Source organism: Pristiophorus japonicus, chromosome 8 (assembly GCF_044704955.1).
Source record: "Pristiophorus japonicus isolate sPriJap1 chromosome 8, sPriJap1.hap1, whole genome shotgun sequence".
In the NCBI taxonomy this organism is placed as follows: Eukaryota; Metazoa; Chordata; class Chondrichthyes; family Pristiophoridae; genus Pristiophorus; species Pristiophorus japonicus.
This window is the reverse complement of record NC_091984.1, coordinates 40,530,136-40,544,869: the sequence shown is the minus strand read 5'-3', so window position 1 is coordinate 40,544,869 and position 14,734 is coordinate 40,530,136. Positions and strand designations below refer to the sequence as shown.

The following is a 14,734-nucleotide window of genomic DNA, read 5'->3' as shown; positions in this document are numbered from 1 at the left end:
AATCACTGCTTTCAAAAGGGAGTTGGGTAAGTACCTGAAGGAGAGAAATTTGCAGGGCTACGGGGAAAGGGACTAGTTCAAGCACTCTTGCAGAGAGCCGGCACGGGCTCGACGGGCCCAATGATCTTCTTCCGTGCTGTAAACATTCTATGATTCTATGGGGCCGAAACTGGTCAAACACATGGTCTGCTTGTTTTTCGGCGGTCTGCGGGCGGTGCGCCATTTTTTACTGCCCGGTAGTGCTGGGGCTGAGTGGGTGGGAATTTCATCGAATTTTTCTCGGTGGTAAGCCGAGCAGAGTGCAGTGCAGCCAGTGGTGTGTGGCGGAGAGGCCTTTTGGCCTGAGAGCGGTGTGTGTGTGTGTGTGTGTGTGTGTGTGTGTGTGTGTGGGGGGGGGTGGGGTGAAGAGGGAGAGAGATCGTTGTGTGTGGGGGAGGGGGGGATGACGAGGGAGAGAGATCGCTAGGGGGGCGGGGAAGAGAAGAGATCGTTGTGTGGGGGGGGGGGGGGAAAGAGATCGGCTGTGTTGAGGGGGAAGAGAAGGAGATAGCTATGTGAGGAGGGGGGAATCGCTGTATGAGGAGGGGTGAAGATCGCTGTGGGGGGGGGGGAAAGATTGTTGTGTGGGGGAGATCACTATGGGGAGGGAGGGGGGAAGAGATCGCTGGGGGGGGAAGAAAGATCGCTTGGGGGGGGGGGAGGGGGGTGGAAGAGAAACTGGGGGGTGAGAGAGAGACTGGGGTGTGGGAGAGACTGGGGGGTGATACACACTAATAAACTAATAAAATGTTTATTATAGTTAATTAATAAAGGAGTAAATAAGGCTTTAGTAGAACATTTATATTAACACTAGAAAATACTACAATCTATTTAAAAATACATCAAACTGTGGAGAACTATAAATATCAAACAAACCTGTCAGCTCTGTGTACATACCGCCCACTTAAGATTGACGTAAAAGCACCTTCTCCAGGACGGTATGCATTTCTGGTGGTATGTCATGAATTTTGCACTTTTGGGCGGCATGTTGGCGATCTGCATAGGCGGTCGGCGTGCATACCGCCCAGCGATATGTCACTGATGAATTTTCCGCCGGGCGGTATGGCGGAGGTATGCAGGTGTTTTTTGACCAATTTTGCATTTTTGGGAGGTTGATCCACCAATTTCAGGCCCTATACCTTTCAAGGTAACTTTTTCTAGCCTACAGCCCATCCATCCACCACCTGCTGCTGTTAACTGCTGAGATACTGCTTGTACTTCAGTGCACTGCTGGTTTTGCAGCATTATTTTGCTGCTGGATAAGTTCTGGCCAGAAAGCCACATCTCCTGTGCCAAAGTCTGTTTCCCCACTGCTTTTGGACTTTATAGTGAGCTCAACAAAGCTGCCATTTTCTACAGAGACTGTATCCTCTACTAGGTTGTCTATTATTCTAGTATCTGGACTGCTACTGTGTCCTCAGTTTTGTGCTCCACTGCTGAACTAGCTTTGATCTGTTACTGCTAATTCCCATCCTGCTACGGATTCTGCTTCACTGCTGCTGGAGGAACTTTGCTCTACTGCTTTCTGCCTGCTTCCCACTGCATTTAACTTTATTCATCTCTCTGCTGGTATACTGGATCCGTTGGTGTGCACTCCTAATCACTAAGGCCACGACTCACCTTTGCTGGACACTTAGATCAACTGATGCTGCACATGTCCTTGGATCTCCACTTTGCACAGAAACACCTCTATCAGTGTGCCCATTGATACTCCCCCTGAAACAGCTCCTGGACTCACTTGCCCCCCACACCTGGCGCCGGTCCTGGACATCAGTTCATCGGTGCTCCAAGCCAACTCCACCCTGTCTAAAAGTCAACTTCATCCGCCACGGGACTTCTGACTTTAACTTTGGACTTTCTCTTATTACCTCATCCTAATCTCTGTTTACAACCAGGACATATCTAGCCTAATCATTGCCATTATTTCTATCTCCCTTTTTCCTTATTCTTCTCTTGACCCCTCCTGGGCACTTCTCTCCTGTCTCCTCAACTTCCTCTTAACCAGACCTGCCTCCTTTCATTATTTTCCTCTTGCCCCATGGGTACTTTGCCCCACTGCAAATCCATACCCCAAACCTTCTCTATCTTTCATTCTCTTGCCACCATCCCAGGATTCACTCCTTCTTGATGAAGCCCACCGCTTCCCAATGTGCCTCTCTCAGCATTCTCTGATGGGCCTTCTTTTGAGGCCGAACTGCCTCATCCTAATCTGTCACTTACCTTCCCACCCAGTGCACCCCAAAGTCTAATCTTCCTCCTTCCTGCCCCACTTATCCCTCCCACCGCTAACCCCATGGAGTTTGTTAGAAGATCAACAAATGCCACTGCACTCTGCATCTCCCTCCAGGATATCCGTTCACTTGCCAACAAGGCATGATGACAAATTGGAGATGATTGTATTGCATTGTGGATGACAGAAACTTGGCTCATGGGTGATGACACCTACCCCCTTTCTGAAGCCTCACCACCTGGCTATACCTTCCTCTACCTGCCCGCCCAAACCATCACAGTGACGTGTGGCCCTTATCACCAAATCTCACCTCGGGCCTGTCCCCCTACTTTTCCGTCACCTTCTGCTTCTTTGCGCACCTCACCTTGTTCCACCCTCTCGCCTCAGCTTTAAAATCCTTGTTTTCTACCACATTCCCAAGCTTCACACCAAGATTCTCACCGAGATACCCTTCCTGCTTTCTGCACTCAGCCTCTGCTGAGTATTAACTTCTCATCTTCGGTGATTTCAACCTCCAACTCAACTCACCTACATCTCTTGTTCACTGCCCGCCTGTCCTTCCATAACCTCTCCCTCCATATGAACTCTTCTACCCATATTCACGACCACCTCCGCAACCTTACCATCTCTATTCCCATTGTGTTAATCACAGACAAGGCCATCTCTAATCAGTTCCTTGTATCCACCACCACTTTCAACCCCAATTCCTTCTGAATCCACTCCTGGAAATAAGTCTTACCAAGTCACTTACAACGGCACTTTCAAGCTTCCAATAGTCAAGGCTTTGGCCTTCCATTCGCCACGATACTTCTGCAGCAGCCGATCTGCTCAATCACACCTCCACCTCTGATGCCCTTGTCCCCGGTAAGTACTTACTCTCGCCCACCCTTTGGTACGCTGTCCATCTTTGTTCCCTTAAGTTAAGGGGACGTAGATTTGAACATTTATGGTACATAAACTGGCTTAGCCATACATTGCCTGATCTGGCTGGACCACATCAAGTAAACATAGAAACATAGAAAATAGGTGCAGGAGTAGGCCATTCGAGACTGCACCACCATTCAATATGATCATGGCTGATCATGCAACTTCAGTACCCCATTCCTGCTTTCTCTCCACACCCCTTGATCCCTTTAGCCATAAAGGCCACATCTAACCCCCTTTTGAATATATCGAACGAACTGGCCTCAACAACTTTCTGTGGTAGAGAATTCCACAGGTTCACAATTCTCTGAGTGAAGAAGTTTCTCCTCATCTCGGTCCTAAATGGTTTACCCCTTATCCTTAGACTGTGATCCCTGATTCTGGACTTCCCCAACATCAGGAACATTCTTCCTGCATCTAACCTGTCCAATCCCATCAGAATTTTATATGTTTCTATGAGATCCCTCATTCTTTTAAATTACAGTGAATATAAGCCTAGTCGATCCAGTCTTTCTTCATATGTCAGTCCTGCCATCCCGGTCAGTCTGGTGAACCTTCGCTGCACTCCCTCAATAGCAAGAATGTCCTCCCTCAGATTAGGAGACCAAAACTGTGCACAATATTCAAGATGTGACCTCACCAAGGCCCTGTACAACTGCAGTAGGACCTCCCTGCTCCTATACTCAAATCCTCTCGCTATGAAGGCCAACATGCCATTTGCCTTCTTCACCGCCTGCTGTACCTGCATACCAACTTTCAATGATTGATGTACCATGACACCCATGTCTCGTTGAACCTCCCTTTTTCCTAATCTGCCACCATTCAGATAATATTCTGCCTTGCTGTTTTTGGCACCAAAGTGGATAACCTTACATTTATCTACATTATATTGCATCTGCCCACTCACCTAACCTGTCCAAGTCACCCTGCAGCCTCTTAGCATCCTTCTCACAGCTCACGCTGCCACCCAGCTTAGTGTCATCTTGGAGATATTACATTTAATTCCTTCGTCTAAATCATTAACGTATATTGTATATAGCTGGGGTCTCAGCAATGAACCTTGCGATACCCCACTAGTCACTGCCTGCCATTCTGAAAAGGACCCGTTTATTCCTATTCTTTGCTTCCTGTCTGCCAACCAGTTCTCTATCCACGTCAATACATTACCCCCAATACCATGTGCTTTAATTTTGCACACTAATCTCTTGTATGGGACCTTGTCAAAAGCCTTTTGAAAGTCCAAATACACCATATCCACTGGTTCTCCCTTGTCCACTCTACTTGTCCTCAAAAAATTCTACATCCTACTATTAGGACGACAAAACTGCTCATTACTCCAGAATCATTCTGGAATGTAAAGATGACCTTGGCTTCTTTTCTCCACTCCCAACCATCTCCTAAAACCGCTTTTCCCTGACCCTTCCACCCTCATCTCCAACTACAAGTGCGAGGAGCTCCTGGACTTCTTCATCACTAAGATTGATACCAATCTTAGGAGGTTGAAGAGCCTGGGATTGTTGACTCTGAAGAAGAGAAATCTAAGAGGTGCCATTATTCAGGTATTCAAGATAATTTAGGAGATCAACACAAACTCTAGAACCAGGGGACATGTTCGCAAGCTGAAGAAAAGAATGATGTAGAAAGATTTAGCTACTTGACATAGAAGGTGATGATCCTGTGAAATAGACTGGCCAAGGAGGCAGTCAGTGTAGAAAAGTTTAAGGGAGAATTGGATAGACATTGGAGAAGGTGGATGATTGAGAGGTATTAGTTTTCAGAACCAAACTGAGTCAGTATGTAGTCTTTTCCCTATATTCCATCAGAAGCAAGATAAAGCAGGTACAGAGGTAAACAAATATTCAAGAGTTCTCGGTACCACAATTCTCAGGAGTTATTAAACAACACTAGGTTTTGTTTCATGTTCACGATAGATCAGACACCAAGGACACAAGTTGGGGGCAAAGATCTTTGGTTCAATCCATCGACCGCATCACTTTTATTTGTAAATAAATTGATAACAGATGATGGAATATTTGATTCGTACATGATACCACTGACAAAATTGTGTTTCTCATTTTTGTGGGATGAGATTCATTAAATATATATATTCATAAAATAGCATGGACACATATTTCTTAAACAATTAAAGACATAATTGCTGCAATTTCTATGTAAGGAACTGCGGTACCCCTTTGCTAAAAGGCTGGTTACTTGTTACACAGAATAGTTTTGAATATAATTTGCATGGAGACAACTCAAATGAAGCATTTAGTGTGGACAGCGAATACTCTTGTGTGTTTTGTTGCATGGAAAAGGTGGGAGAATGATCTTACTTTTCCAGAACAGGCTGCAATCAGAGCATTATACACTAAATTCATTTATTACAGGTACCAACAAATTTTGTCTGTACGCTTTAATACAATTATCTTTTACATTTAAACGCATGATTACAGAAATTATAGCAGGTTTCCATCTGAATTTCAACCTTGTCCTTGAATTGTTTGGTAAAACCTTTAGTCTTTGAAAAGTTGGTGAAAGGGGTACCACAATGTTAAAGCACATTTAACTTTATTTTCAAATGACCTACCATCCTCATCCGTGCGAACATTCACAGGTGTGCTCTTCGGTCCTGGCCCAACGTTGGTGTGAGCTCTTACCCACACCCGATATTCCGTCCACTTCTCCAGACCCTCAACTAGCGAGCTGGTTGCATCTGACCCAATGTTGTCCAAAATGTGTTTCACGTTGTCCTCACTATCCACTGCCTGATATATAATGGAGTATTTGGTAATGATGCCATTACGTCTGTTTGCTGGCGGTGGACGCCAACTTACCCGAATGCTGGTAGAGCTGATGGAGAATCCATGGACATCTTGAGGTGGGGCGGAGGGGGCTAGTGAATAAATGAAGGGGGATGAAGGGTAATGAATGAAATAAGGTGGCAAAAAACTAACCAGAAAATACATACTAGAACAAAAAAATGCATGCTGACAACAAAATTAACATTAAAACACAATTCAAACTTTTAAAAATGTTTAAACTTGCTAACTGCTAACAACATTCAGTCATGCATAAATACAGTAAAATAATATTATGGTAGAGTAAAGAATAGAAAAAATAAACGCTGAACATTCATGCAAAGTACCTACCTTAAATTGTACAGAAGGCAACATTAATTATTCTGAGCTTTATTTACAACTAAAGTAGCATGATTCAATGCATTTATTATGGAAATTTTGTGTTCTATTCCTGCCTCTGATACCGCCCCACAACGTTTTCTCTTTCTAAGTGCCCAATTTAGAAAGATTTAGCAGCCCATCTCACTGGGCGCTAAATCTTCACTTAATTTAAATTGTGCGCCCCAAGGGCAATTTAGCCTCCAAGGCCTTTAGTAGGATGGCACAAATTTTGGAGAGAGAAAACAAGATAAGTGAAGAAATAGTGCTTAGATGATGCAAACTTGGCATGGAATAGCCTTGACTGTAGGAAGAATGAAAAACTGAGGGAGGCAAGAAGTTAATTTTTTTTGCGGAAAATAATAGATTAAGTTAAGAGCCAGCATGGCACTTTTGATTTCAACATAGCAAGGATACAACACAGGCAGGAAGAGTGTGCAGGATATATTTGATGGTTAAGAGGATGAAGCAAAAAAGTTTAAAGAAGCAATGATAAATAGATAATGGAATACTGATTAAGGTGATTGGCAAAAGAACCAACATGAGGAAAAACGTTTTTACGCAGCGAGTGGTTAGGATCTGGAATTCACTGCCTTAAAGGGTGGTGGAGGCAGATTCAACTGTGGCGTTCAAGTGGGAATTGGATAAGTACCTGAAGGAAGATAAAATGCAAGGCTACGGGGAAAATACAGGGACTTGGACTGGATGAAGTGCTCTTACAGAGAGCCGGCATAGGCTCGATGGGCCGAATGACCTCCTTCTGTGCTTTGATAGAAAGAGAAGAACGGCTGTAAGCTCCTTCAGCAGCTCAGTGGGTAAAATCAGCATATAAGCCGATTTATACAGTCCAGAAAACTTTGTTTTGATTCCCAGTGTGTGCTGGGTTACTGAGCTAACAGTAGGAGTGCAACAAGAGACTTCAGTGCCCGTCGGCGAGGGAGGGAGAAATCAACAAGGTTTTCTGTTCCAGAACACCTACAGTGAATTTCCCTAAATACATGAGCAGTATCCAAGTCTTGAACAGATTTGGGCTTTATAGGCAGTTAAGAGTCATGAAAAAGAAAAGGAGTATTTGAAGACACCTTCAGCAATGGATGTGACGTGGAACTTGTCTTGGAGATCACAGGATGTCTAATAAGAACATAAGAAATAGGAGCAGGCATAGGCCATTTGGCCCCTCGAGTCTGCTCCGCCATTCAATAAGATCATGGCTGATCTGATCTCGTCCTCAACTCCACTTTCCTACCTGTTCGCCATAACCCTTGCCTCCCCTATAGTTCAAAAATCTGTCCATCTCTGCCTTGAATATAGTCAATGACTTAGCCTCCACAGCTCTCTGGGATAAAGAATTCCAAAGATTCACGACCCTCGGAGAAAAAATTCCTCCTCATCTTAATAATATCAATAGTTGGGTGGAACCAAAAGTAAAATAAATTGGACTTGCAAGAAACGTGTAGGGACACAGACGAGATCAAAATGGGGAACAAAGAAATGGCAGACCAATTGAACAAGTACTTTGGTTCGGTATTCACGAAGGAGGACACAAACAACCTACCGGATATAAAAGGGGTCAGAGGGTCTAGTAAGGAGGAGGAACTGAGGGAAATCCTTATTAGTCGGGAAATTGTTTTGGGGAAATTGATGGGATTGAAGGCCGATAAATCCCCAGGGCCTGATGGACTGCATCCCAGAGTACTTAAGGAGGTGGCCTTGGAAATAGCGGATACATTGACAGTCATTTTCCAACATTCCATAGACTCTGGATCAGTTCCTATGGAATGGAGGGTCGCCAATGTAACCCCACTTTTTAAAAAAGGAGGGAGAGAGAAAACAGGGAATTATAGACCGGTCAGCCTGACATCGGTAGTGGGTAAAATGATGGATTAAGGATGTCATAGCAGCGCATTTGGAAAGAGGTGACATGATAGGTCCAAGTCAGCATGGATTTGTGAAAGGGAAATCATGCTTGACAAATCTTCTGGAATTTTTTGAGGTTGTTTCCAGTAGAGTGGACAAGGGAGAACCAGTTGATGTGGTGTATTTGGACTTTCAGAAGGCTTTCGACAAGGTCCCACACAAGAGATTAATGTGCAAAGTTAAAGCACATGGGATTGGGGGTAGTGTGTTGACGTGGATTAAGAACTGGTTGGCAGACAGAAAGCAAAGAGTAGGAGTAAATGGGTACTTTTCAGAATGGCAGGCAGTGACTAGTGGGGTACCGCAAGGTTCTGTGCTGGGGCCCCAGCTGTTTACATTGTACATTAATGATTAAGACGAGGGGATTAAATGTAGTATCTCCAAATTTGTGGATGACACTAAGTTGGGTGGCAGTGTGAGCTGCGAGGAGGATGCTATGAGGCTGCAGAGTGACTTGGATAGGTTAGGTGAGTGGGCAAATGTATGGCAGATGAAGTATAATGTGGATAAATGTGAGGTTATCCACTTTGGTGGTAAAAATAGAGAGACAGACTATTATCTGAATGGTGACAGATTAGGAAAAGGGGAGGTGCAACGAGACCTGGGTGTCATGGTACATCAGTCATTGAAGGTTGGCATGCAGGTACAGCAGGCAGTTAAGAAAGTAAATGGCATGTTGGCCTTCATAGCGAGGGGATTTGAGTACAGGGGCAGGGAGATGATACTACAGTTGTACAGGGCCTTGGTGAGGCCACACCTGGAGTATTATGTACAGTTTTGGTCTCCTAACTTGAGGAAGGACATTCTTGCTATTGAGGGAGTGCAGCAAAGGTTCACCAGACTGATTCCCGGGATGGCGGGACTGACATATCAAGAAAGACTGGATCAACTGGGCTTGTATTCACTGGAGTTCAGAAGAATGAGGGGGGATCTCATAGAAACGTTTAAAATTCTGACGGGTTTAGACAGGTTAGATGCAGGAAGAATGTTCCCGATGTTGGGGAAGTCCAGAACCAGGGGTCACAGTCTAAGGATAAGGGGTAAGCCATTTAGGACCGAGATGAGGAGAAACTTCTTCACCCAGAGAGTGGTGAACCTATGGAATTCTCTACCACAGAAAGTTGTTGAGGCCAATTCACTAAATATATTCAAAAAGGAGTTATATGTAGTCCTTACTACTAGGGGGATCAAGGGGTATGGCGAGAAAGCAGGAATGGGGTACTGAAGTTGCATGTTCAGCCATGAACTCATTGAATGGCGGTGCAGTTTCGAAGGGCCGAATGGCCTACTCCTGCACCTATGTTCTATGTTTCTATGTTTCTAAAATGTAGTGATTCAATTTTCCTCCTGGAATTCCCAATGTTTAAAATAAGGGTTCAACCCAAATAAAAATAATATTAAATTACACAAGTCTTTGTTGATGAAACAGATATGAAGGGACCATAGGAGGCCTCTTGCCACCTGCCTTTGTGAGGAGAAGTGAGATTGGGGGAATTGGATAGGAGTCAAGGCAAGGGGTAGGGATGGGGTTGAGGTTGTGAATGGGGCATCGGGAAGGTGATGGAGTAGGGATCACATTCGGAGCAAGGTAGTTTCTTTCCCTATCAGACCACCCCATGCCACCTACCACTCAAAAGGAAAGAAAAACAAAATAGAGAAGCAAAAGAGCTAAGGGGAGAGATGTGAAAGAAAAAGGGAGCGGCAGAACAGGAGGAGAGATAAAGAAACAGCAACATAAAGCTAGCAGACACACAAGAGAGAGACCACATTATCTGACTTACTGTGTACAGCACCAGGGGAGGTATTAAAATCCTAGAGTTGGTAATGCTGTCAAATCAAAGAGCATTACTGTAATGGCAATGTCTGTGCAGAGGTGGCACTCTAACCTCTCAGCCTGTTACTGCGAACACTGCTAAAAGACACGAGGGGGTATTTTAACTGCTCGGCAGAATGGGGCAGTGGAGGAGTTAATACTGAGATGGTGATCCTTTTTCTGGAGGCCTTCTGCTCAGTGGCTAAGCGCCTGCCTGAATCAGACAACAGCTTCATGAATCTATGCAAATGAGGCTCTGACATATAAAGGTACCCGGTGACATTTTAATGGACTACTGAGTGTGCCATGGATGTGCCAGTCAGTAAAAGTTGGCACACAAGTGGAAGAGGCCCAAAAAGGTAAATGTTGAAATTATTTTTGTGAGGCCAGGAGAACCTCCACATGAATAATCTGGGTTGCTTCTGCCCCAAATTCACCTGTCCTCTGCCCACCCGTCCTAATCGCACCCACCTCCAGACCTACTTTTGTGCAGGCTGGGTTGGCCTCTGGCTGCCTGATATTGTGCTGGCCTGGAGCCAGCAAGCTGCAGCTCACTGTATATATGTTATTGAGGCCCGGCTACAAAATAGACCACCCGCTCCGCTGGCCGGATCCCCGATAGTTGAATTTCCCCCACGGTTTTCTCCAACTAGTTATGATTACTTTCATAAGAGATGCACTAGTATACAAATAAAACCCACAAGATGCTTGCATTTGAATAGAAATGTTTAGCCTCTCTCTCCTGGCACTTGGCTATATCCTGGTTGTATTTTGTTTTGATTATGTATCAAAACAATCTGGACAATCTTCTGCAAATACATCTGGCTTTTAATCTACATGTACAGTGACAAAGAGAGAATCCATATCATGCTACCTTAGACAAAAAATCTTTGTTTTTGTTGCAGGGACAATTATTGGGGATTATCACAATAGGGAGGCAAAAATTCTGAAAGGCTTTGGCAGGATGGACATGGCTTTGAATTTCTTCATCTTCTGGCATCTGAAGGATGAGAAAGATTTGCAGGCGACTCAGAGTCAAGGGGCACAGACCCAGCACTACCCAGTGTAAATTGTGCAGGAGAGTTCAATTACATTTTTAGCAGACCTCTGAAGAACTCTTGGTGAGGATATGGTGTTTAGCCTTTTGAAACAGACTTCCAAACTTTGCATTTTATTGTTATCAGTTCCTAAACTAGAAAACCCAATGTATAAAATTTAATCAAATATAATTTAGATTTTTTTTCCTGAGATTCTTGCAACTGTAGTACAGTATAGTTTATTTTAAAACTATTTAGCTCCTGTAATGTTTGACTGACCAGGGGGGAGATTTGATGCATTTCATTGGAAGTAGTTTTCACTCCAATTATGTAGTTACCAGTTATCTCAGCAACTGTTTACTGAATGGGTTATAGCCCACCGCCACTTTCTCCCACCTCTACGTGCTGTCAATGGCTACACGCACGTGCATGCTTTGGTGAGCTCCAAAATGGATGAGCGTGCTGTTGCACGCCGATTGACGTCATGCTCCTGTTAATTAAAATACTTGCAACCAGCACAGGCGGCAGCAGTGCTGCTGACCTGCCAAAACTGGTGGCCGGCGCAGGACCTGCCGGAAGTGAGGTGGCTGACATTTTCTTCAGCAAAACAGGCATTAATGGCCAGCACTAAAGCCTCCAATTTCTAGGCCATCAGGTCCAGAAGTTGAAAGCAGAAGGAGCTAGTGAACAATGGCAAACAATACTAATTTCTTTGTGCAGGAGAAAAAGGGGCCGAAATTGCCCCTTTGCGCAGTGCCAGTTAGCACCACCGACCAGCAATAACTGTGCCCTAATGAGTTAGCGTGCAGGCGCGGCGGCCACATTGACCTAAGCGGATTTGCCCCATGGGCTCCGCCGGCGAAATATGGCTTGTGCCGCGCCCCACTCCACTCCACATGGCGTCATCAGAGTGCTTGTCGACCCATCACCCCGCACCGACCCTTTTGTGCCCTTCGGTGGAAATTGCTCCGCGGGACGCGAGGTCAGCGTGGGGTGATGTCTGTGGTGGCTGTGTTGCCCTGGCCGCCCTTAAAGGGGAGGGGGTAGCACGGCCGCCGCCATCTTTTTTTCTGTTGACCGACTTTTCAGTTGGCCTGACAATGGCGGCTGCTAATGGCAGCCCGGTGGCCAACATGCAGCCTGGCACCCACTCTTGGGTGCCAGGCGACATCCTCCCTGGTGGCCCAGTGGGCGGCACTGAAGTTGCTGCTCAGATTGCAGCTGCCCTCCACTTTAAGAAAAGGGGAGGGATGTTGCGATGTGACTGAGCGACGTGTGCCGTGAGCACCGCAAGAACACCCGGTTACCGTCCCCCAACATTTTTTTCTTTAAAGAGGCAAATTCCGCGCCGGTGGCCGCAGTTGCAGCCATGGTGCAAAACTTTCAGCTAATTCGAATTATGCACTGCAAACACAACGTGGGGCAACTCCGGACCCAAACTCTCTGAAAAAGCTTTTACAAACTATAGGCTACTATTAATATGATTGAACCATGAAATTATAAATTACATCATCAAAAAATTCTACTGGTAACAGAATTAATTGTGACTGATAATAGAAGAGGTGGAATACTAGAAAGGCCATATATGTAAGCAAGTTCTTAAGAAAACCCATGTGCTGACATGGCACTCCTGTGTGGGACATTAACCACCCAACAGGACACTGTCCCAGTTGTTTCCGGTTAGATGACTTTTTATTCATATACATAGAGATTAAACAATGGCTTCTTCATAAAAGTTACAAAATCAGATTTGTGATCTCAACCTTGGCCACTAACTGCTTCATTGGATTGAAGAAAATTGACGAATTGGAACTAATGAAACTAAACTTGTAACCTCTGAATTACAAGAGACACAATTGTTATCCAAAATGAAGCAACCTTCATACTTAACTATTTCCAAGTAACAGATGCCAATGTTAGACTGCATACCTCCACTCCAGAGAAGGTACTAAGTAGAAAAATTTATGCTCCTCTCTTTGTTTATACCATTTTACATACTCAAGTCAACATACACTGCAACAGCACTTTGCAGATGTGATAGATACCGGTTCAAACTGTTTTGTATTAAGCAGACCCCAAGTTGTACCAATCAAATATAACATAAATTCCATGAAGTTCCTTCTTGTTGTTGAATCCTCTCCCACCAAACAAAATTATAAAAACATTTACCAAACTCCAAAATGCACCTCATCGCCAGACAAGCAGCAGTTTGGTGTATTTTTGACACTGGAAAAAGTGTGTCAAGGAAATTACTTCATACTAGCATCACAGTACAGTCAGATCAAAGTTAATTCTGCCAATAGAAAAAATAAGTTCATCCAATTTCAAACACAGAACTAAGGAAAATTATTGTTAGCTTAGCTCCTTAATGCTAATGACCCAGCCAAGGCAACCATTTCACATGAAGAGATAACTCCTTCACTTTATCCCCTTTTACACAAAAGTTACACAATCATTAATGATAAACCAGCAATACCCAGACAAAAAATACGCTATATAAAATATATACACAATGTGAAAATCCGAGTAATGTGTTGCAACAAATTATATGTTTCTCCGTCTCCTGCCACACTCATTCCTAGTGCTTATATAATGACAACTATGTTGGCAAGACAACAAAACTCAATATTGCACTATCTGGAAAGCCAAACTTAAATGGCTTAAAAAACTGAAGATTGTATACATTAAAAAGCTATGAAAATAGCTGTCTTGGAATGGTACATATATTGAAGAATCTTCAGTTTCAAATTTGTATTTTTAAAGTACATTCTTTATACTACAGCATTGTAACGATTATCAAGCTGCTATTTTTCTATTTTTTAAATGGAATATTTAATTAAATTGTCATTTAGATTCAGTTTATTTTTTGTGATACAATTGCTACACATAGAATATTTCTACAACTATTAATGAGGGTTCCTTAGACACTAAGGGCCCAAGTTTCCACAAGAAAAAAAACGGGCGCCCCTCCGAGCTGGGCGCCCGTTTTTCGCGCCTAAAACGGCGCCTAAAAAAATCCTCGGTATTCTGCACCTACTTACAGGTCCTGTGGCACTCGGCGCAGCCAGCACGAGCTGTGGGGGGGCGGAGCCAGGTCCCGGCACTGTTTTCAGTGCCGGGACCTCTGCACATGCGCGCTACAGTCGGCACACAAGTGCAGTAACTCCAGGCGCCGACCTGTGTGGGAGGGCCCCGAAGCACGCAGCCCCTAGCCCTGGCTGAATGGCCTCGCTGGGGCTGCGTTAATGAGGCTCCTCCCACGGCCAGCTCCTGCTCCCCCCCCCCACGCCCCGACCCGACACCCGCTCCCCCCCGCGCCCCGACCCGACACCCGCTCCCGACCCCCGCTCTCCCCCCACCCCCCCGCCCAGACCCGACACCCGCTCCCCCTCCCCGCCGACCACACCCGACCCGACCCCCGCTCTCCCCCCCCGCCCAGACCCGACCCCCGCTCCCCCCCGCTCCCCCGCCGACCAGACCCGACCCGACACCCGCTCCCCCCCCCGCCCAGACCCGACCCCCGCTCCCCCCCCCGCCCAGACCCGACACCCGCTCCCCCCCACGCCCCGACCCGACACCCGCTCCCCGACCCGACACC

The 14,734-nt window shown here is 45.3% G+C and overlaps 1 protein-coding gene across 7 annotated transcripts in view; it reads right to left on the bottom strand.

Moving 5' to 3' along the window:
* Nucleotides 1-14,734, bottom strand: part of ptprfa (protein tyrosine phosphatase receptor type Fa) — a 589,458-nt gene that overhangs the window by 166,986 nt on the left and 407,738 nt on the right. For all 7 annotated transcript variants that reach the window (XM_070886687.1, XM_070886691.1, XM_070886688.1 and 4 more), the window contains exon 11: nt 5,781-6,086. In XM_070886687.1, coding sequence (XP_070742788.1) covers nt 5,781-6,086 — 306 coding nt within the window. The remainder of the gene's footprint in view (nt 1-5,780; nt 6,087-14,734) is intronic.